The sequence below is a fragment of the Cuculus canorus genome, chromosome W (genome assembly GCF_017976375.1).
Source record: "Cuculus canorus isolate bCucCan1 chromosome W, bCucCan1.pri, whole genome shotgun sequence".
Classification (NCBI taxonomy): Eukaryota; Metazoa; Chordata; class Aves; order Cuculiformes; family Cuculidae; genus Cuculus; species Cuculus canorus.
In genome coordinates, this window is record NC_071440.1 from 19,050,045 (window position 1) to 19,072,454 (window position 22,410).

The 22,410-nt window shown below is 43.5% G+C and overlaps 1 protein-coding gene across 1 annotated transcript in view; it reads right to left on the reverse strand.

The window, feature by feature from the left end:
• The window catches only part of LOC128850262 (transportin-1-like), a 74,043-nt gene that overhangs the window by 38,661 nt on the left and 12,972 nt on the right, over positions 1-22,410 (reverse strand). Inside the window, 4 exon segments of the mRNA XM_054053269.1 lie at positions 3,081-3,214; positions 4,305-4,411; positions 7,135-7,284; positions 20,901-20,976. Of these exon segments, the coding sequence (XP_053909244.1) occupies positions 3,081-3,214; positions 4,305-4,411; positions 7,135-7,284; positions 20,901-20,976 (467 nt within the window).

The following is a 22,410-nucleotide window of genomic DNA, read 5'->3' on the forward strand; positions in this document are numbered from 1 at the left end:
TGCTCCAGTCCCTTCATCATCTCCATGGCCTCCGTTGGACTCTCTCCAGTATGTCCATGTCTCTCTTGTGCTGAGGAGCCCAGAACTGGACACAGGACTCCAGGTGTGGCCTCACATGGAGAGTGAGGGGATCACCTCCCATGCTGGCAACACTCCAGCCCAGGATACTATTCACCTTCCTTGTGGCAAGGTCACATTGCTGGCTCATTTATGAGTAAAAGATTGAGAAATATTAGCAATAACATGTTAATTTTGTAATTTTTCTTCTATCCTATAGTTCTGTTACTTTGGAGAGATTATTACTGTATTAAATTAAAAAGATGTTGAAGCCATTTAATTTGATCCAGATGAAAGATAAAGAGCTTTCTAAGTTTTGGTGCTGTTAAAGCAGAAAAATATTTTTCTTCAAGAACTTGACCTTGTTCTTACCAACAAGGAAGGGCTGGTGGGAAATGTGAAGTTCAAGGGCAGCCTTGGCTGCAGTGACCATGAAATGGTGGAGTTCAAGATCTTTAGGGAAGCAAGGAGGGTGCACAGCAAGCACACTGCCCTGGACTTCAGGAGAGCAGACTTTGGCCTCTTCAGGGATCTGCTTGGTAGAGTGCCATGGGATAAAGCCCTGGAGGGTAGGGGGGCCCAAGAAAGCTGGTTAATATTCAAGGATCCCCTCCTCCAAGCTCAGGAGCAACAAAGAGGAAGGCAGGCAAAACTGCCAGGAGCTCTGCATGGATGAACCAGGAGCTCCTGGACAAATTTAAACTCAAAAAGGAAGACCACAGAAGGTGGAAGGGCAGGTAGCCTGGGAGGAATACAGAGAAATTGTCCGAACAGCCAGGGATCAGATCAAGAAAGCCAAAACCCAGATAGAATTAAATCTGGTCAGGTATGTCAAGGACAACAAGAAAAGCTTCTATAGGTACATCAGTGACAAAAGGAAGGCTAGGGAGAATGTGGGCCCTCTCCAGAAAGAAATAGGAGACCTGGTTGCCCAGGATTTGGAGAAGACTGAGGTACTCAACAACTTTTTTGCCTCAGCCTTCACCAGCAAAGGCACAAGCCACACCACCCAAAGTTGCAGAAGGCAAAGGCAGGGACTGGGAGATGGAAGAACTGCCCTCTGTAGGAGAGTTGTCAGCTGCAAGACCATCTAAGGAACCTGAAGATGCACAAGTCCATGGGACCTTATGAGATGCATCCGCGGGTCCTGAGGGAACTGGCAGACAAAGTTTCTAAGCCACTGTCCATCATATTTGAGAAGTTGTGGTAGTGCAGTGAAGTCCCCGCTGACTGGAAAAGGGGAAACATAACCCCCATTTTTGAAAAAGGAAAAGAGGAAGACCCAAGGAACTCCAGGCTGGTCAGTCTCACCTCTGTGCTGGCAAAATCATGGAGCAGATCCTCCTGGAATCTCTGCTGAGGCACATGGAAAATAAGGAGGTGACTGGTGACAGCCAACATGGCTTCACTGAGGGCAAATTGTGCCTGACAAATTTGGTGGCTTTCTATGATGGGGCTACAAAATTGGTGGATAAGGGAAGAGCAACTAACATCATCTAGCTGGACTTGTGCAAAGCATTTGACACTGTCCCACACCACATTCTTTTCTCCAAATTGGAGAGACATGGATTTGATGGATAGACCACTTGGAGCATAACGGATTGGCTGGAAAGTTGCACTCAAAGAGTTGTGGTCAATGGCTCAATGTCCAAATGGAGACCAGTGATGACTGGCATTCCTCGGGGGTCAGTATTGGCACCGGTGGTGGTCAACATGTTTGTCACAGACATGGACAGTAGGATCAAGGGCACCCTCAGCAAGTTTGCCAATGACACCAAGCTGTGTGGTGCAGTCAGTGCGCTGGAGGGAATGGATGCCATCCAGAGGGACCTGGAAAGGCTGGAGAGGTGGGGCTGTGCGAACCTCATGGAGTTCAACAAAGCCAAGGGCAAGGTCCTGCACCTGGGTTGGGGCAATCCCAAGCACAAATACAGGCTGGGCAGAGAATGGATTGAGTGTAGCCCTGAGGAGAAGGACTTGGGGTGCTGGTGGATGAGAAGCTCAACAGGAGCCGGCAACGTGCGCTCGCAGCCCTGCAAGTCAACTGTGGTCTGGGCTGCATCAGAAGTGTGACCAGCAGAGCAAGGGAGGGGATTCTGCCCCTCTACTATTGTGAGACCTCACCTGGAGCCCTGCATCCAGTTCTGGAGTCCTCAGCATAAGAAGGACATAGAGCTGCTTGAGTGAGTCCAGATAAGGCCATGAAGATGTTTACCTCCCCTATGAGGACAGGCTGAGGGAGTTGGGGTTGTTCATCCTGGAGAAGAGAAGGCTCTGGGGAGACCTTAAAGCAGCTTCCAGTACTGAAAGGGGCTCTGGGAAAGCTGGGGAGGGTCTCTTGATCAGGGGGTGCAGGGACAAGACAAGGGGAACGGTTTTCAGCTGAAAGAGGGGAAATTGAGATGAGCTCTCAGGGAGAAATGTTCTCCTGGGAGAGTGGTGAGGCCCTGGTCCAGGTTGCCCAGAGCAGTAGTGGCTGCCTCATCCCTGGAGGGGTTGTTCAAGGCCAGGTTGGATGGGGCTTGGAGCCCCTGATCCAGTGGGAGGTGTCCCTGCCCATGGCAGGAGGTGGAACCAGATGGGCTTTGAGGTCCCTTCCAACCCAAAGCATTCCAGGATTCTAACTCAGAAACTATTAAAAGAAAACATTGTTTTTACTCTCCCATTTCTGCAGTCCTTAGGAAACGAATGCAAGATAATTCTTTCTAATTGGAAGATGAAATTGTAAGCACATCACTGAAATTTTCATAATAATACACAAAATCTTAAAAGAAACAGTTTGATTTTCAAAGTCAGACAGCTTCTAGATTGGAATATGTATAAAGAGTTGAGACTGATCTATTAAGTAAGTAGATAAGCATAGAAATTCCTGATGCATGAATTCTCTGTGTATTCTCACCTTTGCAAATGCGGGATCATTTAAAAAAAATAAACATGTTTTATTTCGTAGATCAGTTTATCAACCTTGCTGCTCACATAAATAAATTTTTAAGAGGTAACTTAAGTACAACTCCTAAACCTACCTTATTTTTGGACTGCTGTGCTTGAAGAATTGCAAGAATTTAGGTATCATGATATTGAGTGGTCGGTCCAATACATCGCTATCTAAAATTTCAGCAGAATCTTCACATATTTTCTGAAGAGCACCAAATGCACCCTGTTTAAAAATAATAATTAAAAAAAAAACCCCGTCCTTTTACATTTTGAAGAAAGCAATGTTTCAGGTGTTGTACAGAACAGCTAATTTTAGCAGGCCACCACAGTAAATGTAGATAATTAACAAAGTAAATGCAGTTAACTAAATATGGAGTTAAATTAAAACATCTTTAAAAACTTTTTATTTAAGCACTTTATACTGTCATCTGTAAGCTCTCAAGTTGAATGAGTCTATAATAAAGAAGTGGTAATTTCAATTTTAGCATTCAACGCTCATTTATTCAATTGTATTTTTAAAAATCCTTAAAAGCAAGATAAATGACAAATTTGCAGAAGCATCCAGTTTAATTTCATATATGATTTTATTTCTTTTAATGATTTGTTATGGTTAATAATTTAAGTTTCATTCTCAAGTGGGTTTTTTTTTTTCTTTTTCTTAACAAAGCAGCACTAAAACACTACATAACCGTGACATCTTGGACCAGTCATATCTCTAATGATTGTTACATACAAAATGCTTTGCACAGTTATGGAAACAGCATTAAGTAATTACAATTGTGTGATCATAGGTTTTTTTTTAAAAAAAAAAAATAATCAGACAAGACTTCTTTTTCCTCACACCTTAAAACAGTTGAGCTGCTATTTATTTTCCTTCATAAACACTGAACAAAAAAAGTTCATTTTACAGTAGCCTGATATAGCAGTAACAGATCACATTTCCAGATTGAGTAATAAGAAGAATGAACAATGTTACTTTTAAGTAAGAGAAAATCAAAGGTCAACTTGATCATGCCTAAGATTGGGCATCACAAATTGGTAACTTTAATACACTTCTCAGCTGAGATGCTATGACTACTCATCTACAGTCTTATTCTGCTTTTATGCAAAGAAAATTAATTCATTTGAATGAATACTAAGAACATGGAATGCAAGTATAATAAAAAGTATCAAATTTGAGCCACTGTTCTCCGAAAAGATTCTATATGTGCATATACACACATATACACACTATACATATGTATAGTATCCATGAAGAGACAAAATAAAAATCAAATTTAGATGATAATCCATTTCAAAATAAGTCTCCTTACCTCACAGGTATTGTAATCTTCAGAATCCAACAGGCTGCAAAGCTTTGGTAAGAGTTCAGGCCAATTCTGTAATTCCCCTTTTGAAGCAATAGTTGTTATCAGAATGCCTAAGTGAATCAGAGGAATAAAAGAAATGAGATCTCATTTCTTCACACCAATTTTTCTCATTTTACTCCTCTCAAAGATCTAAGGAGTTAAGAAATTTCTTGTTTTATTAAGAGCTGATAGGCATAAAAAGAGGAAGTACATTTAATTACAAACAGTACTTGAAGGGCTTTGAAATGCAAAAGCAGGTTGTTTCTTCCTCCTACCATGAAGGGCGGATGTGGTAAGTCAAGCACAAAAGTAATTCCAATTAAGTAAATAATCATGCCCAAACACTGCAGGGCAGGTTCTGCTCTAAGTTTACTAAAAACTGTACAAATCTTGACCTCCAGTAAAAACAGAGTATCCACCTCAAATCACCTCCTCTTTATTATGATACAAAAGCATGAACATGGGAAGTTGTCAATCAATAAACTTATAAGCCAATGGTAAATTATGTGTTCAGAACTTTACTATGTTTACACAAAACATCAAGGACACATTATAAGACTAAGATACCTACTAAGAGCTTACATACTATTGCAGATCATCCAGTGATCAGCTGAAGGGGTTGGCTGATTCAGATCTAGCAAACAGATAGGATGGCCCAAAGAGTCACTAATTCTATTTCCAGCACATACAGAAATCCCAGGAAAAAACAATTAGGTGACAGGAATGGGGAAGGCTGCTTATAAACTAGGACTGACTATGAGTCCATTTTGCCTCAACTATTAATCTCCCAAGTGACAAGTGATTTTTCATTGAGCTAAACACCATATAACATTTCACTCCAAATAAAAAGGAAAAAAAATCTTATTAAATATACAAGAATACAGGACACTACAGAGCAAGGATATTCTGTGCAAGACACAAGGATATTTTGCATTGTGTTTCCTTTGATGCAATAAAGGCTGGAGAACCCAAGAAGACAAAGGGCAAAAATGAAGACAGAGGTAAAATAATTTTACAGCTCCAGAAATAGTTTGTATCCAGTTGTCTTCATAATTGCAACTGAACAGAAAAGATTCACAAAAGCCTATGGAGATCTATGGAGTCTTAAACACTATTTCTTCTGAATATTATGATCTTGCAAAGAATATCAGATGCATTAACAGAAAATACATTTTTTATTGTTGCTGGATCTTAATGATCTGTATTTAAAAAAAAATTAAACTGAACTTCATAAACAGAACAAAATAAATGGATGTTCTTGCCTCCTAGACAAAGCACTTAAATTGCAAAATTATCTCCCTGACTTAGGTTTGACACAGGTTTGTAGAATTAACACAACTTGAGAAACAAAATTAAAGAGTGAAATTCCTAGAACTACTCTGGACCAACATGTGAGAGAAGTCATAAGCCTTAAACAGGTTAGTAGTTCTGGAAAACAGCTGGTTTAAAAAACTTTCCAAGATCCCAGAAGTTTTCAGAAGATGACAAATGGTCTGTCTGTAATTGTAATATGTGCAAGCTTTCACAGCTAAACTGAAGACTATTTGAAAACTACTTTAAGCATTCTTCAAAAAGGCTTATCCTAGATAGCAACAGGATAACCTAGGAGAAGACACTTCCAAATGTGCAGGCAAGAAGCAACTTGAAGCCATCATCCCCTTGCAGAGACACATGCAGTTCAGATCATACATGTCATCATGAGCTTTCTGTTAAGGTCTGCAGAAAACCCATTTAATGAGCTAGTTTCCTTTTTAAAAAAAAAAAAAATGATGAAGAGACACTTTGGCAGGGACAAAATTAAATAAATAAATAAATATCAGACTATCAAGAACTTAAAGAGGCAAAGAGCAATAGGTACAACATTTGAAGCTTTGCAAAAGGTTTTAAGAATGATGTGGAAACAGCCATATAAAATTAAGTTTTAGGCACTGCATCAGAGATAATAAATAATGGTCCATTGTTGGACATGGCGCATATATATATACACAAATGATATACATATATATTGTTAAAGTATTGTACACTCAAATTTTAAAGTAGTGAATTAGCTTAAGTAACAATTTTTAGCCAGCTTGCAGTGAAAAAGTACGTGACTGTTTGTACTTAACTCGGCAGATAACAGGCAGGGAATTGGATAAAAAATAGTAGAAAAGCAGTTGGAACTGCCTGGTATTTACAAGACCTTGAAGCAGAGCCCAAGGAGCAGACAGAAAAGCAACATTATCTAGAAATAAGTAAAAATAACACAAATATTTATGTTGTAGAAGTGTACTAAAACACAGTACTTAAGAAATCAGATATCCATGCAACAAAGACACTTCTAGATGATGTCTGATCACCCCACTTAATCTACAGTTTTCTGACAGAAGGTATTTAAAAAAGAGAAACTCATTATGTTAATGTGTGTCACATGGTATAATGATTACCTGAAGGGGTGTGAATATGGGGGACAAAGGAAATTAGCTAACAGAAGCAAACTTTTACCTTGTTCTTCATTTTAGGTATAAAAATTGGCAGCAAGCTGAATTTCAGTAGAGTCAAGTAAACTTATGTTCAGTCATATTTCAAGCAATACAAACTGAATTGCTATATATCAGTTTTAAGAGAATAGGAAGCAAAAATAAGTATGACTTTCATATATTCCCAGTGAAGATTAAGATCAGCATCAAAACATGGTGTAGTGGCAATTATCAGAGGCAAACAGTTTTAGGAGTTTAATAAAGTCTCACTAGTGCAGCTGTCACATATCAGTAACATTTTTATGTGCAGAAAACAACAATAAGAGTAAACTTACCTACAGTAGCTCTAATTAAGGGGGAGGAATCACCAATGTTGTTAAGACATTCACTTTTAATGAAGTCAGTTACCCCATTTGGAAAGTTGTGAAAATGTGCTTTTACATTATTCTTTAAGATAAGACCACTCAAGGAACGCGTCGGTTCATCTGCAACAGAAAATAATTACATTCAAACTTCACAGAATCACAGAATGTCCTGAGTTGGAAGGGACCCACAAAGATCATCCAGTCCAACTCCTGTCCCTGCAAAGGACACCCCAATATTCACACTGTGGGTCTGAGGGCTTTGGCCAAACACTTCTGGAATATTGCCAGGCTTGGTGCTGTGACTGCTTCCCTGGGAGCTGTTCCAGTGCTCCACCACCCTCTGGGGGAAGAACCTTTTCCTAATGTCCAACCTAACCCTGCCCTGGCACTTCCATCAGCTCGTAGGATAAAGCAGATTTCCAGAACAACACAACAAGATCAAAGCTTAAAGTGAGAGATATTACTCTCTATTTTCTTATCTCTCCTTCCAAATACACCTGTCAATTCACGTAAAAAAGTTTTTTAGTCTCAGAATTCACTATTTCTATCTATGAGTGGGGAGGCTGACGCTCCAGAGCTACCCTCCAGGAAGACCTGGACAGGCTGGAAGAGCGGGACAACAAGAACATTATAAAGTTCAACAAGGACAAGTGTAAGGTCTTGTACCTGGGAAAACATAACCCTGGAGTGCAGCACAGGCTGGGATCCACTCAGCTGGGAAGCAGCTCTGTGGAAAGGGATCTTGGTGTCCTGGTGGCCAACAAGCTCAACATGAGTGAACAGTGTGCTGCTGCAACACAGAAAGCCAGCGGGCTGCTAGGGTGCATCAACAAGGGCATCACCAGCAGAGATAAAGAAGTCATCATCTCACTCTACTCAGCGCTTGTCAGGCCACACTTGGAATACTGTGTTCAGTTTTGATCCCTGCTATACAAAAAAAGATGTAGCCAGGCTGAAGAGGGTCCAGAGAAGGGCCACTGAGATGATCAGAGGACTGGGAAACATTCCATACAAGGTAAGTTTGAGAGAGCTGGGTTTGTTCAGCCTTGAGAGGAGAAGGCTTAGAGGAGACCTTATCACCATGTACCACTACATAAAGGGTGTCTGCCAAGAGGATGGAGATGCCCTTTTTACAAGGAGTCATGTGGAAAAGACATGGGGTAATGGGTAGAAGTTGCTCCTGGGGAGATTCTGATTGGATTCCAGAAGAAAATGTTTCCCCATGAGAACCGTTAAACACTGGAGTAATCTCCCCAGGGCAGCGGTGGATTCCTCTGCACCGGACACTTTTAAGGCTCAGCTCAACAGGGTGTCGGGCCATCTCATTCAAACTATAGATCACCTAAAAGGTTGGACCAGATAATGCTTGAGGTCCCTTCCAACCTGGCATTCTATGATTCTATCTATTCAAAGTTAGAATATCAGTATTGCAAATTCTACATTTTAAGAAAGTTTTGTAGAGATAAAAGCAAGGAATAGAATTGAATTCCTGGGATATAGAAGACTCATGAAAGAGATAGTCAAAGACATTAAGACATTCTAATTATACTGACAAGTTTCTGTAGCCCTATTACTGTATGAAATAGAAGACAATCCAGCTTTCACCATAGTAAGACTTAGAAATGAGGTAGGGACTACACAGTAAGTCCACTGCCCCCTACTCCCACAAAAATACAGTGTTCAATTTTTCTGCAAAATAAAGTACTGTACTTCCTTCAGATACCAGCTTTCTATTACTCTATTAAATTAATAATTAGAGAAGAAAGAAAGGCTTTAAACAATGTTAACAGTTAAAGTGTTATATAGCATGAAACATAAGGAAAAAGCCACCAGAACTGACCTAAACAGAGTAATAATTTAAGTTTAGGCAACAGTTTGAGTTCTCTTCAATGAGCTCTTCTTGCCTACAAATTCCTCTAAATTATTGAGACAAGGGGAGAAGCGGAAAAAGAACAGCCTAGATTTTTTCAGTTATACTGAAGCAAGCTCCCGTTTAGTTCTTCAACCAAGGGCATGAGTAACTTCGTATTACTTCTGAAACATGCTGAAAGTGAAATCTGGATGTTCAACATAGAAAAGTTTACATTATAGCATAAGAAAATTTAAATTTACAGTTTATGGCAATCCTAATCAGCACATGGAGCTAATTTTAATTAGCATTTTAGACACTTGTTTGTTTTTTTTATGAAGCTGATGTGGTTTAACCCTGGCTGGCAGCTCAGCCCCATAGCCACTCACTCACTCACTCCCCCCACAGTGGGATGGGGAAGAGAATCGGAAGGGTAAAAGTGAGAAAACTGTGGGTTGAGATAAAGACAGTTTAATAGGGAAAGCAAAAGCCGTGCACATGAGCAAAGCAAAACATGGAATTCATTCGCTGCTTCCCATTGGCAGGCAGGTGTTCAGCCATTCCCAGGAAAGCAGGACTCCATCATGCGTAACAGTGACTTTGGAAGACAAACACCATCACTCCGAATGTCCCCCTTCCTTCTCCTTCCCCAGCTTTTAGTGCTGAGCGTGACATCCTATGGTGTGGAATATCCCTTTGGTCAGCTGGGGTCAGCTGTCCCGGCTGTGTCCCCTCCCAGCTCCTTGTGCACCCCAGCGTGCTCGCGGGTGGGGTGAGGAGCAGGAAAGGCCTTGGCTCTGTGTGAGCACTGCTCAGCGAGAGCTGAAACATCCCTGTGTTATCAACACTCTTCCCAGGACAAATCCAAACCAGCACCATACCAGCTACCACAGAGAAAATTCACTCTCTCACAGCCAAAACCAGAACAGAAGCCCTAATTTGGGCAAGTAGTAAGGATTTTCAAAGTTCCTTTGCACCAAGAGCTACAGTTTACACATAGATCTATTCTAGGCCTTCAAAACTATTAACATCCCATCAGAAATATAAGCAAAATAAGAGATATAACATTCAAATATAAATTATTTTAAAACGAAAAGTTACTGCATCGCAACACCAGGGCTCTCAGTACACCCATGATGACTGACTGAGGGCCATTAAAATACTTTTTATCGTGATCTGTACTAGCTAGAACAGAAACAGCACTTTTAAGAAGAAAGGGTTCTGTTAAAATTCATTTTAATCAGCTGATTTTGAGCTACAAAATCAGAATGCTATGTTTTAGTTGGAGTAGAAATTGTATCAGGCCTAACCCGGGTGGAAGCAGTTACCAGGGCAACTGGAGACAATGCTATAAAGGCATTGAAATGTTTGTTTAGTTACTTACTGAAACCCCAATCAATCCAAACAGATAACAGCACCCACTTCACTGCTGGAGTGGTGCAGGAATGGGCTAAGGGAAAAGGGTATTCCCCTTTCCATAGGTATTCCACACCTCATATTATCCTGAGGCAAATGGGATAGCAGAGAGAACCAACAGCCTATTAAAGTGAATTTTAAAACCGCAGTCACCCAACTGGACCATTTGGTTGCCTGAAGCAGTAACCCAGGCAAATAATCATTGGGGAGTTATTGGATGCCCTCGGCTTAATGCTTTCTGCCTACAGCCTTCATCTCTACTCCCTGAGAAGGGAGAGATGTGGGGGAATGTAAAAACACCACATCAGCCAGGACAACTGATATTGGCAGAATTGCCAAAAGTTGGGAAGGTTCCCCTAATTTAAAAAAACCCATTGAATACATATACCTGGATAGCCGCTGATGCCCATGGAAAGGATCACAAAATTAATACCCAGTGGACTGTACCTTCTTTTTAAATCATTAATTGCTGGTTCCAACTGAATTGAGCATTTGTCGTTTTGTTTGTTTTTCAGATATTCCAAGAGGAGTGGTTCTTACTGATGAAAGAAGACACATATCGATACCAATATTAGGTTTTGTAATAGAGCATATCACTGATAAGCTTCCCCTCCTCCTTTTTTCCATTATAAAAATCAGTTTTCTTTTTATTTTTCAACGTCTTTTAAAGGTTTATTACAGATTTATTATCAAAATTATGTTATTAATCTAAAAGTAGATTGTCATTTTTCTTTATCATTTTAATTTTGTTAGTTTTCCTGTTTTCCTTATGGCAGTGAAACCAGAATGGTATGGATAATCTTAGTCAGCTCTGTGCAGAATTCTGCCATGAAATGGCCGTAGTCTCAAGTCCATATCGAATATACAGCAAGTATGGGAATACATTCCAGTGATATAAGCCTGAATTTGGCTACTGTGATTTTACATGGAACTGAAATATAAGCAGAACACAAGCCAGGGTGGGACAAAGAAGAATAGATTCCGCTTTTAATGAGAAAAATTGGAGAAGAAATTGAAGCAGGATGTAGAGTAATTAATGGATCCACATATGACAAAGCCTCTATAGTTACAGTATCTGGTAGTATAGTCAACCCAAAAGAAAAGGCTACCAGATGTTTTATCACCGAACAATGGGATCGTTGGCACAATTTCACCTTAGTTAAACCAGTTTCTGTGGTATGCCTTTGGCACCATCGAACCTAGGACTAACATTTAGATTTAAAATGAATGCTGTCAAATCCGATCTAAATGACCTGTTTGAAGTACCAGGTGAAAATTTCCAGGGAGGATGTGAAATAGATATCCTAAGCAATCCACAAATTCTTTTTAATTGGACCACATTGAAGTGACAGGGCCTGATGGACAGGCCTGAAACAATATGGATGACCCATGGATGATTTGTGTTGCATTGCTACGTGCACTGTTCAGTCTGCAACGTCTCACATTGCTATCATCAATAGAGTTGTACTGTGTTATTCTTAATACATAAGAGTGTGAGAAAATGTTTTATTATCAGTGTGATTGTGCTATACTTGGTGCAAGAAAGTGTGAGAAAGAGAGGCAGTGAGCAGCTGGGGCCAGAGACCCTGCGGTTTTGGGGTGATGCAAGTTGCTTGTTCAATGGTATAAAAGCTAAGCCCCTCGCAGCAATGGTCGGAGACCTCACCCACAAGTGCACGCACTGTATGGGGACTCCAATTGCTGGGACAGCCTCTTCAGATTCTCGCTGCAAAAAAAAGGGACTCCCTGGCGACTGCGGATATCGATGATGATAAAGCAATTGGTGATGTATCTTTCTTAATTAATATACTTCTTCTCTTACGGTAATGATTAGATGCATTGACTTTACAAGCTGTTGTTGTTAACTTGTGGTTGATCACTACTGATCATTTGTTACCTTTCTTGCTGTAATAATGTGAGTAAAACTTGATTTCACAGAGTATTTGAGAATCTGAGCCTTTATGATGATCTTTGCTAAAGGCCTCCCTTTGTGGTAAAACAGGGTAGGGGGTTAAGGAATTCAGAATTCCAACCAAGGTCTGATCAGAATATGGTACGTTAGGCACTATTAGTATAAACTCCAGTGTACAATTATTAAACAGTGTGTAAGGAAAAGCCATCAGTCTTTTAGAATGTGTAGCTATGATCACAAGAAGTTTTTCCCAATGCCCAATCTGAACCTGCCCTGGAGCAACTGGAGACCATTTCCTCTGTTCCTATTGCCTGTCTCTTGGGAGAAGAGACCAACACCCACCTCGCTACAACCTCCTTTCAGGTAGTTGTAGACAGTGATGAGATCTCCCCTCAGCCTCCTTTTCTCCAGGCTAAACAGCCCCAGGTCCCTCAGCCGCTCCTCATAACCCTTGTTCTCCAGCCCGTTCCCCAGCTCCGTTCCCCTCCTCTGGATGCTCTCCAGCCCCTTAATGTCCTTCTTGTACTGAGGGGCCCAAAACTGAACCCAGGATTCAAGGTGTGGCCTCACCAGTTCTGAGTCCAGGGACACAATCCCTTCCCTGGTCTTGCTGGCCACACCGTTTCTGATACAAGCCAAGATGCCATTGGCCTTCTTGGCCACCTGGGCCACTGCTGGCTCATGTTCACCCGCTGTCGACCAACACCCCCAGGTCCTTCTCTGCCAGGCAGCTTTCCAAAGACTCTTCCCCGAGCCTGGAGCATTGCCTGGGGTTGGGCCCCTCAGTACAAGAAGGACACTGAGGTCCTGGAGCACATCCAGAGAAGGGAACAGAGCTGGGGAAGGGGCTGGAGAACAGGGGTTATGAGAGGTGGCTGAGGGACCTGGGGCTGTTTAGCCTGGAGGAAAGGAGGCTGAGGAGAGACCTTATCACTGTCTCCAATTGCCTGAAAGGAGGTTGTGGAGAGGTGGATGTTGGTCTCTTCTCCCAAGAGACAGGCAACAGGAACAGAGGAAATGGTCTCCAGTTGCTCCAGGGCAGGTTCAGATTGGGCATCAGGAAAACATTCTTACTGGAAGGGTTCTCAGGCCCTGGGAGAGGCTGCCCAGGGAGGTGGTGGAGTCCCCATCCCTGGAGGGGTTTTAAAGACGGGGAGATGAGGTGCTCAGGGATATAGTTTAGTAGTGGACAGGTATGGTTGGACTAAATGATCTCAAAGGTCTTTTCCAACCAAGTGATTCTATGATTCATTCAGACAAAAGACTCTGACAAAGCTAACAATGGAAGGGAAAAAAACCCAAAAGTTACACTTTTAACTACTGAAAACCAATATCTCTGGTGCTAAAACCAAAACAAATCCCTAACCTACACATAAGATATCATGATGCGGTTAATCAACACAGTTTGAGAGTGCAGAGATGGTAAGTGCTGCAGTCGGGCACTAGATCGAGGTGGAGGGGAGCTTGCCAGACTGAAGAAAGCCCAGGAACTCCGGAGGGAGCCTGGCAGGCAAGTCTGGACTCCCGGAAACCCAGGCTCGTATGTGGCATTTGACACAGATGGAGCGGTCCCCGAAGCAGCCGCAGGAGATTTAAACAGTCTTCAGGGAGTGCTGCGAACAGGAGCGGGCAAACTTGGCGGGCTCAAACAGTTTGCGAGATCAGTTCGTGAAGGCAGGGAGGGCAGGGAGGGTGCAGTCTCCATGCTCAAGAGGTAAGCTCGGTCAGTGTCCACCCGGCGGGTGGCTGCATCCTCCGCACCTGCCAGAAGGGATGTGTCAGACCAGACTGAGCTCCCAGGAAAGCACGCAGCCATCCAGGTCTCTGGCTGCAGGGAGTGCCACCAGCTTGCACTGGAAACAGGGCAGCAGGGGTACAGGTGAGTGAGGTGCAAGCAGGTGGATGACCTCCTTGGCCTGGTGGCACAGCTGCGAGAGGAAGTAGAGAGGCTGAGGAGCATCAGGGAATGTGAGCTAGAGATAGACTGGTGGAACCACACCTTGAGCTCCAGGACACAAGAGCAGACTCAGCCACAGGTAAGAGACGAGGATCAAAGGGATCTGGTATCTTCCCTCCCCCCAAGGTTGTAGGCAAGGGCTCAAAAGGAAGTAGTGAGTGGAAGCGAGTCCACCAATGGGGCAGAAAGCCAACCCCCTCCTTGCCCACATCACCTCAGATGTCACTCCACAACAGATTTGAAGCTCTCATGTGGAGGACGGACCAGAGGAAAACGCGGAGGAACATACACCTACATCAGAGCAGGGGCAGAGGCTGAAATGGTGTACACGCCGTATTGCCACAACTGCCACAAGGACCGACAGGAGAGTCGTAGTTGTAGGAGACTCTCTATCGAAGGGGACGGAGGGTCTGATATGTCGAGCAGACCCCACTCCCAGGGAAGTCTGCTGCCTCCCAGGAGCCCGGGTAAGGGATGTTGCTAGGAAACTTCCCAACCCAGTGAGATCTACAGACTATTACCCGTTACTGCTGCTCCACGTGGGAGGGGATGATGCCCCAGTATGAAGCCCAGGGGGGATTAAAAGAGATTTTAGGGCCTTGGAACAGCTAGTGAGGGAATCTGGGGCCCAAGTGATTTTTTTCTTCCCTCCGTCCAGTTACAGGTGGTGACATAGCACAGCTCAGATGGGTCCAGTCTATTAATACATGGCTCTGTGGCTGGGGTCACTGCAACAACTTTGGGTTTTTCAATAATGGGATAGCCTACATGGCACTGGGACTACAGGTATCAGATGGGAGCCTCCTTTCTCAGAGAGGAGGAGGGTCTTTGCCCAGGAGCTTGCGGGGCTTGTAGATAGGGCTTTAAACTAGATGTGAAGGGGGAGGGGGATAACATCAAGCTAGCCTGCAACAAGCGGCAGGAGGACAGGTGTCAGGTGTTAGGGAGGAAACTTCTCCAAAACACCTTATTGGTAATAAAGGGTCCACTAGGAAGGTGATGAGACCAGCAGCTCAGCTGAAGTGCCTCTATACAAACGCACGAAGCTTGGGCAACAAGCAGGAGGAGCTGGAAGCTGCTTGTGCTGCTAGAAAGCTATGACTCGATTGCCATTACTGAAACTTAATGGGAAGAATCCCATAACTGGTGTGTGGCTATCGATGGCTACAGGCTGTTCAGAAGGGACAGACCAGGAAGGAGGGGTGGAGGCATTGCCCTCTATGTCAGGAAAGGGATAGAGTGTGAAGAGCTGTCCCTGAAGAACAGCCACAAACAGCTCGAAAGCTTATGGGTGAGAATAAGAGACTGAGGCAACAAAAGGAACCTTGTGGTTGGTGTCTACTACAGGCCACACGATCAAGGAGAACCAACCAATGAAGCCTTCTTCCTCCAGCTACAGGAGGCTTCGCACTCGCAAGCTCTCATCCTACTGGGGGCATTCAACCACCCTGACATATGCTGGAAAAGTAGCATGGTGAGCTGTAGGCAATCCAGGAGACTCCTGCAGTACATCAAAGAGAACTTCTTTAACCCAGCTTATAGACATCCCCACACGAGGGGTGCAATACTGGACCTGATGGTCACCAATGCAAATGAGCTCATCAGTGACATTAGGATTAGAGGCAGCCTGGGCTGCAGTGATCCCTCATTGGTGGAGTTCAAGGTCCTGAGGGATGTGGGACAGGTGAGGAGTATAGTCAGGACCCTAAATTTCAGGAAAGAAGACTTCCAGCTCTTCAAGGAGTTACTTGGTAGGAACCCCTGGGACATGGTCCTCCAAGACAAGGGAGCAGAACAGAGCTGGCAGATCTTCAAGGATGCTTTCCATAAAACACAAGAGCGCTCAGTCCACAGAGGTAGAAAATCAGGCAGCAAAGGAAAGAGACCAGTGTGGCCGAGTCAAGACCTGCTGGTTAAACTGAAGAGCAAGAGCGAACTGCACAGGCAGTGCAAGCAGGGACAGGGAACCTGGGAAGAGTATAGGGAGGCCGCCTGGTTGTGTAGGGATGAGGTCAGGAAGGCCAAGGTGCAGCTGGAGCTGAACTTGGCAAGGGAAGCGAAGACTAGCAAGGAGGGCTTCTACAGGTACATCAATCAGAAGAGGAAGGTTAAAGAGAACGCACCCTCACTGATGATTGGGAATGGTGACCTTGTATCAAAAGACGAGGAGACGGCTGAGGTACTTAACAACATTTTGCCTCAGTCTTCACTGACAACCCCTCTCCTCACCCTTCCTGGGTCATGGGACAGCAAGATGGTGACCAAGGAGGTAAACCTTCTCCCACAGTAGAGGAGGATCAGGTTCGTGACCACCTGAGGAACAGGAACATATCTCAGTCTGTGGGACTTGATCAGATGCATCCCAGAGTCCTGAGGGAATTGGCAGATGCGGTTGCCAAGCCACTCTCCATGATATTTGAAAAGTCATGGCAGTCAGGACAAGTCCCTGGTGACTGGAAGAAGGGTGACGTTGTGCCCATTTTTAAAAAGGGTAGAAAAGACGATCCAGGGAACTACCGACCTGTCAACTTCACCTCTGTGCCTGGGAAGATCACGAACAGAAGCTATGCTAAAGCACATGAAAGATGGAGATGTGATTAATGGCAGCCAGCATGGCTTCACCAGGGGCAAATCCTGTATGACCAACTATGTATGACCTTCTATGATGGGGTGACCACAGCAGTGGACACAATAAGAGCAACAGATGTCATCTATCTAGACTTCTGTAAAGCTTTTGACACAGTCCCCCCACAACATCCTTCTCTCTAAATTGGAGAGAGATGGATTTGATGGGTGGACTGTTTGGTGGATAAGGAATCAGTTGGATGGTTGCGTTCAGAGAGTAGTGGTCGATGACTCAAAGTCCAGATGGAAATCCATGACAAGTGGTGTCCCTCAGGGGTCCATACTGGGACCAGTGCTGTTTAATATCGTCATCAATGATAGAGACAGCAAGGTCAAGTGCACCTCAGCAAGTTTGCAGATGACACCAAGCTGAGTGGTGCAGTTGCCACACCGGAAGGATGGGATGTCATACAGAGGGACCTGGACAGTCTAGACAAGTGGGGCTGTGAGAACCTCATGAGGTTCAACAAGGCCAAGTGCAAGGTCCTGCACCTGGGTCAGGGCAATCCCCGATTTCAGTACAGTATAGGGGATTATGTGAGCCAGTTGCTCACCCAATGTATTATGGTCTTGTCTAGCTGTGTGCTGGACAGTCTATCCAGAAGGATACTGTGAGAGACAGTATGGAAAGCTTTGCTAAAATCAAAAACCTCCATATCTTCTGGCTTCCCTTGGTCAACTAGATGGGTGACCTTGTGATAAAAGGAAATTAAGTTGGTTAAGCAGGGCTGCTCTCAAGCACGATGGGGGATGACATGCTTGAGAGCAGCCCTGCAGAGAAGGACTTGGGGTGCTGGTTGATGAGAAGCTCGACATGAGCCAGCAACATGCGCCCGCACTCCAGAAGGCCAACTGTATCCTGGGCTGCATCAAAAGAAGCGTGGCCAGCAGGGTGAGGGAGGGGATTCTGCCCCTCTATTCCTGTCTTGTGAGACCTCACCTGGAAGACTGTGTCCAGTTCTGGAATCCTCAACATAAGAAGGATATGGAGCTGTTGGAACGGATCCAGAGGAGGCTACAAAGATGATCAGAGGGCTGGAGCACCTCCCATATGAGGACAGGCTGAGAGTTGGGCTTGTTCAACCAGGAGAAGAGAAGGCTCCGAGGAGATCTTATAGCGACCTTCCAGTACCTAAAAGGGGCCTACAAGAAAGCTGGGGAGGGACTGTTCACAAAGTGTAGTGATATGACGAAGGGCAATGTCTATAAACTGGAGAGGGGCAGATTTAGGCTAGACATAAGGAAGTATTTCTTCACCATGAGGGTGGTGAGACTCTGGCCCAGGTTGCCCAGGGAGGTTGTGGATGCCCCATCCCTGGAGGTGTTCAAGGCCAGGCTGGATGGGCTTTGGGCTGCCTGATCTAGTGGGAGGTGTCCCTGCCCATGGTAAGGGGGTTGGAACTAGATGATCTTTAAGGTCCCTTCCAACCCAAACTATTCTACAATTCTATGATATCTTAGAGGCAGGCCTCAGTGAAACAGCCAGCTTTATTTGTTTGACAATTAACCTTTTCCTTCAAAATTATTTGTCTTTGGCCTAATTCTTATGCCTCTGCAGGCAAATTGGTACAACCTCCATTGTGGTAAAATAAGAGTATTTGTATTTTCATCAACCATTTCCGAATTCCCACATTCAGGAGCTGGTTCCTTAAGCACAGTTTTTTTCAGTAGCTGTTTCAACAGTGGCAAAAACTGAGTCAAAGGTTAGAGCTTGATTTGATAGCAAGGTGTGACTTTCTCATGCACAAACTATCAAACCACCTTAAGTTCCATTGAATAAGCTGTTGATGATGTTGGAAGCTTCTTTCCATGGCTCCTTTTGCTGGGACAGTATGGACATACCAGAAGTGTGAACTTCTGACAGTATGGGTATCTCTACCTTGGTCTGCAGTGTAAAGCACGCTAGCTATTTCTCCTAGCCAACAGCCTTGGCAAGGATGTAGGATAGACTGCCAACAGAACCTTCTTCAGGAAGGGAGGGGAAAGAATACTTTCACAGCTGTACTGAAGACAGTTATTTACCCTATGAGTCCATCACATTTTCCCCTACTGGTCCAACAGAGGATGCAAGAATAGTGAAATTACTGAACAGCAGTTCTAAAGGTCTCTTTACCTTGCTTAGGTAGGACTGAGGGACAACAGAGGGCTGTTGGTTGGATTGAAAGCAAGGTAATAGGATATTTAGAATTTAACAAGTACTATGAAAAGCACCAACACTGGACTCAATTATGGTACCTTCAATAGTCTGCAAGTTTCCTGAACTAGAAATACAAAGTTAAAAACAGCTGCCTTGGACAAAAGATTATGACTAAAAATGTCACTGATGCAGGACAAGAGCTTCTCTGAAGCAACAGCTGCTTCTCAGCACAGATGTGTCTATGAGAGATCAGTGCAGTATGATCCCAAACATCTCTTCTTAAGAGGTTAAGTTGCTACTTCTCCCCAGCTTGCTTGCCTCCCTCAACCTACCAGATCCCACTTCCTCCTCCCAAGACTTAATACTTTAAAACAACCATTTTGCAACAAGTTAGCATGTCCTTCCCTTCATTCCACCAAACAGATGGATACATATTATTATTAAGGAGGGAAAAAAATGACTATCAGATAATCTAAGGAGATCTGTTGGAAAGATTCTGAAACATCACTAAACACACATCAGTATCTAGAACCTCAAGCTCAAGTGGTGAACAGAATGAAGAAAGAGAAATTGGCAAGTAAGGCAGTGTTAGAAAATGTATTTGGGGGGGAGGGAGAGATATGGAGCAACCCTCTTACCATATCCTTTGTATGAACTCCTAATCCCACTATCAGACTTAGTCAATTTTTCATTTTTCTGTTCATGTACTTTATACCATTAACAATTAAAGAATGATAGCATACTCATTAATAAGCAAGTATTGAATACTTTGCCTACACTATTAACTTACTCAAAAATTTAATGTCCTGGCCAATTCAGGCCCTGAAAGCGTGTGCTCACTCAATCTTGAGGTATTCCCCCAAGGCCTTGAAGAGTATCAGATTTCCTACACAGAACACACAAAAACCTTTGGATATACTCCAGTCTTCAAATATGAAAATACACTTTCCTCTTCCTCTCTCTTTCCTTCCTCCTGAAGTAAGTTGATAGCACAACCAAAACACTAGATAAAATGTAATATAGATGCTCTTGCAGATGCTTTGGATGATACAGGGCCCCATGTAAGTAAAATCTAAATCAAAGCGGGGGGGAGGGGGAAAAAAGCAAGCACTCAAAAAATCAGAGGTGGACCATGAGAAGGCAGAAAAAGCACTGGTGACAGATGATGTCCCAAAACAGATCTTGAAATAAGTCTCTCTCAGTGGCAAAGACCTCACAAAGCAGAAACTGTAGTGCAATGGAAAGAAAGGCTTTCAAACACCCTGATCGTTACTAAGGAACTGCCTGAATTTACCAACTGGAAAAGGCCACACAGTATGCCATAAACACTTTGTACTAATGTCCATAAAGATAAGCCAACAGTAAGAATTACATTTTATTATAATTAAGGCTTCAGAATGAAGATTCTGACAGACAATCTTTGGACTAGTCTAGTATGTGATCTTGAAAATATTTAACTGGTTGATTACTATGGAGATCATGATCACAACTGGACTTAGCAGCACGTTTTACAACATGTATAGTCATGATTCATCACTATGAAGCACAAAGTTATTCCACAATTTTGCTACAGTCTGATAGAAGTATGATGCTCCCACATTTCTGGGAAGATTTCATACATCTAGAATGGAATCTATTCAAAGACTGAAACTATAAGCACCAACACATTATCAGATCTTTTTCCACAAAGACTCCTGAGAGGATAGAGTTCTAAATGACTATGAAGATCAGCCAACCAGCAAACTGACTATAGAAATGAGCTTCCTATTTCTTTCAAACTAAATTTAAAAAAAAAAAAGAAAAAAAATAGAATAAACCAGTCAATATCTCAAGAACTTACCTTCAGACTTCAACTTCGTAAGAACAAAAATCAGGTAGTTGTTGAAATCTGGATATTGATTGAGTTGTTCTAGTTTCTGAAGAGAGAAACTGTTAAGGAAATCTGAATCATCACGCACAGCATTTATAGCTTTCTAGATACTGCAATTATTGAGTTATGTACCATTTCAAAAAGCTATGACTATACGCTCACAACATACAGAGGATGAACAATCTGAAAATAGTTTCTGTAATTTTCATACTGAAGCAGTAGCTTTTAGTTATGTTGAAATCTGAAAAACAAAATCCAGGAACAGACACAGAAATTAACAGATAAAATAAAAATATTTTTAAAGAAACACACATACCCCAACCCCAGTACCTTTCTCTGTACAGTTTTAATTTTAATATTTACACTTAGAAGCCAGCAAAACCCAAGAAATCCACTGAGATACAATTCCATAAGACATCATTTAAAGGGAAGCAACGAGTGGAAGCAAGTCCACCAGCAGGGCAGAAAAACAACCCCCTCCTTGCCCACGTCTCCCCAGGTGCTTCTGCACAACAGATACAAAGCTCTAGCTGTGGAGGACCAATCAGTTGATGATGCAGGTGTCAATTTATCTACACCAGAGGAAGGACCAAGACCAGAATGACACACACCCCGTATTACTACAACTGCCACGAGTTGCAGGAAAAAGCAAGTCATGGTCGTAGGAGACTCCCTGCTGAGCAGACCCTACTCACAGGAAAGTCTGCTGCCTCCCAGGAGCACGGGTAAGGGATATCACTTAGGAAACTCCCCAGTCTGGTACAGCCCTCAGACTACTACCCGCTACTGCTCTTCCACATGGGAGGTGACAAAGCTGCAGTATGGAGCCCAAGGGTGATGAAAAGACTTCAGGGCCTTGGGACAGTTAGTGAGGGTATCTGGGGCCCAGGTGATTTTCTCCTCTCTCCTTTCAGTTACGGGCAGCAACATTGGAAGGATCAGATGGGCACAGTCTATTAATACATGGCTCCATGCCTGGCATCACCGTAACAACTTTGGGTTTTTTGACAATGGGATGGCCTACATGGCACCAGGTTTACGGGTATCAGATGGGAGCCACCTTTCTCAGAGCAGGAGGACGATCATAGAATCACAGAACAATTTAGGTTGGAAGGGACCTTAAAGATCATCTAGATCCAACTCCCCTGTCATAGGCAGGGACACTAGATCAAGCTGCCTAAGGCCCCATCCAACCTGGCCTTGAACACCTCTCCAGGGATAGGTCTTTGCTCAGGAGCTTGCAGGGCTCGTTGACAGGGCTTTAAACTAGATGTGAAGGGGCAGGGGGATAATATCAAGCTTGCCTATGATGAGTGACAGTAGGACCCAATGATTGGTGGGATGGGGTGCTGGTATGGGCCCCCCACCTGTTCCCCAGGGCACGCTGGGGATGCTGCAGCACAGTTGAGGTCTTGTGGAGATGGCCTGGGGAACTCCTGAAGTACTAGGAGACAACAAGGAAGCAGATGAGGAGAAGGCT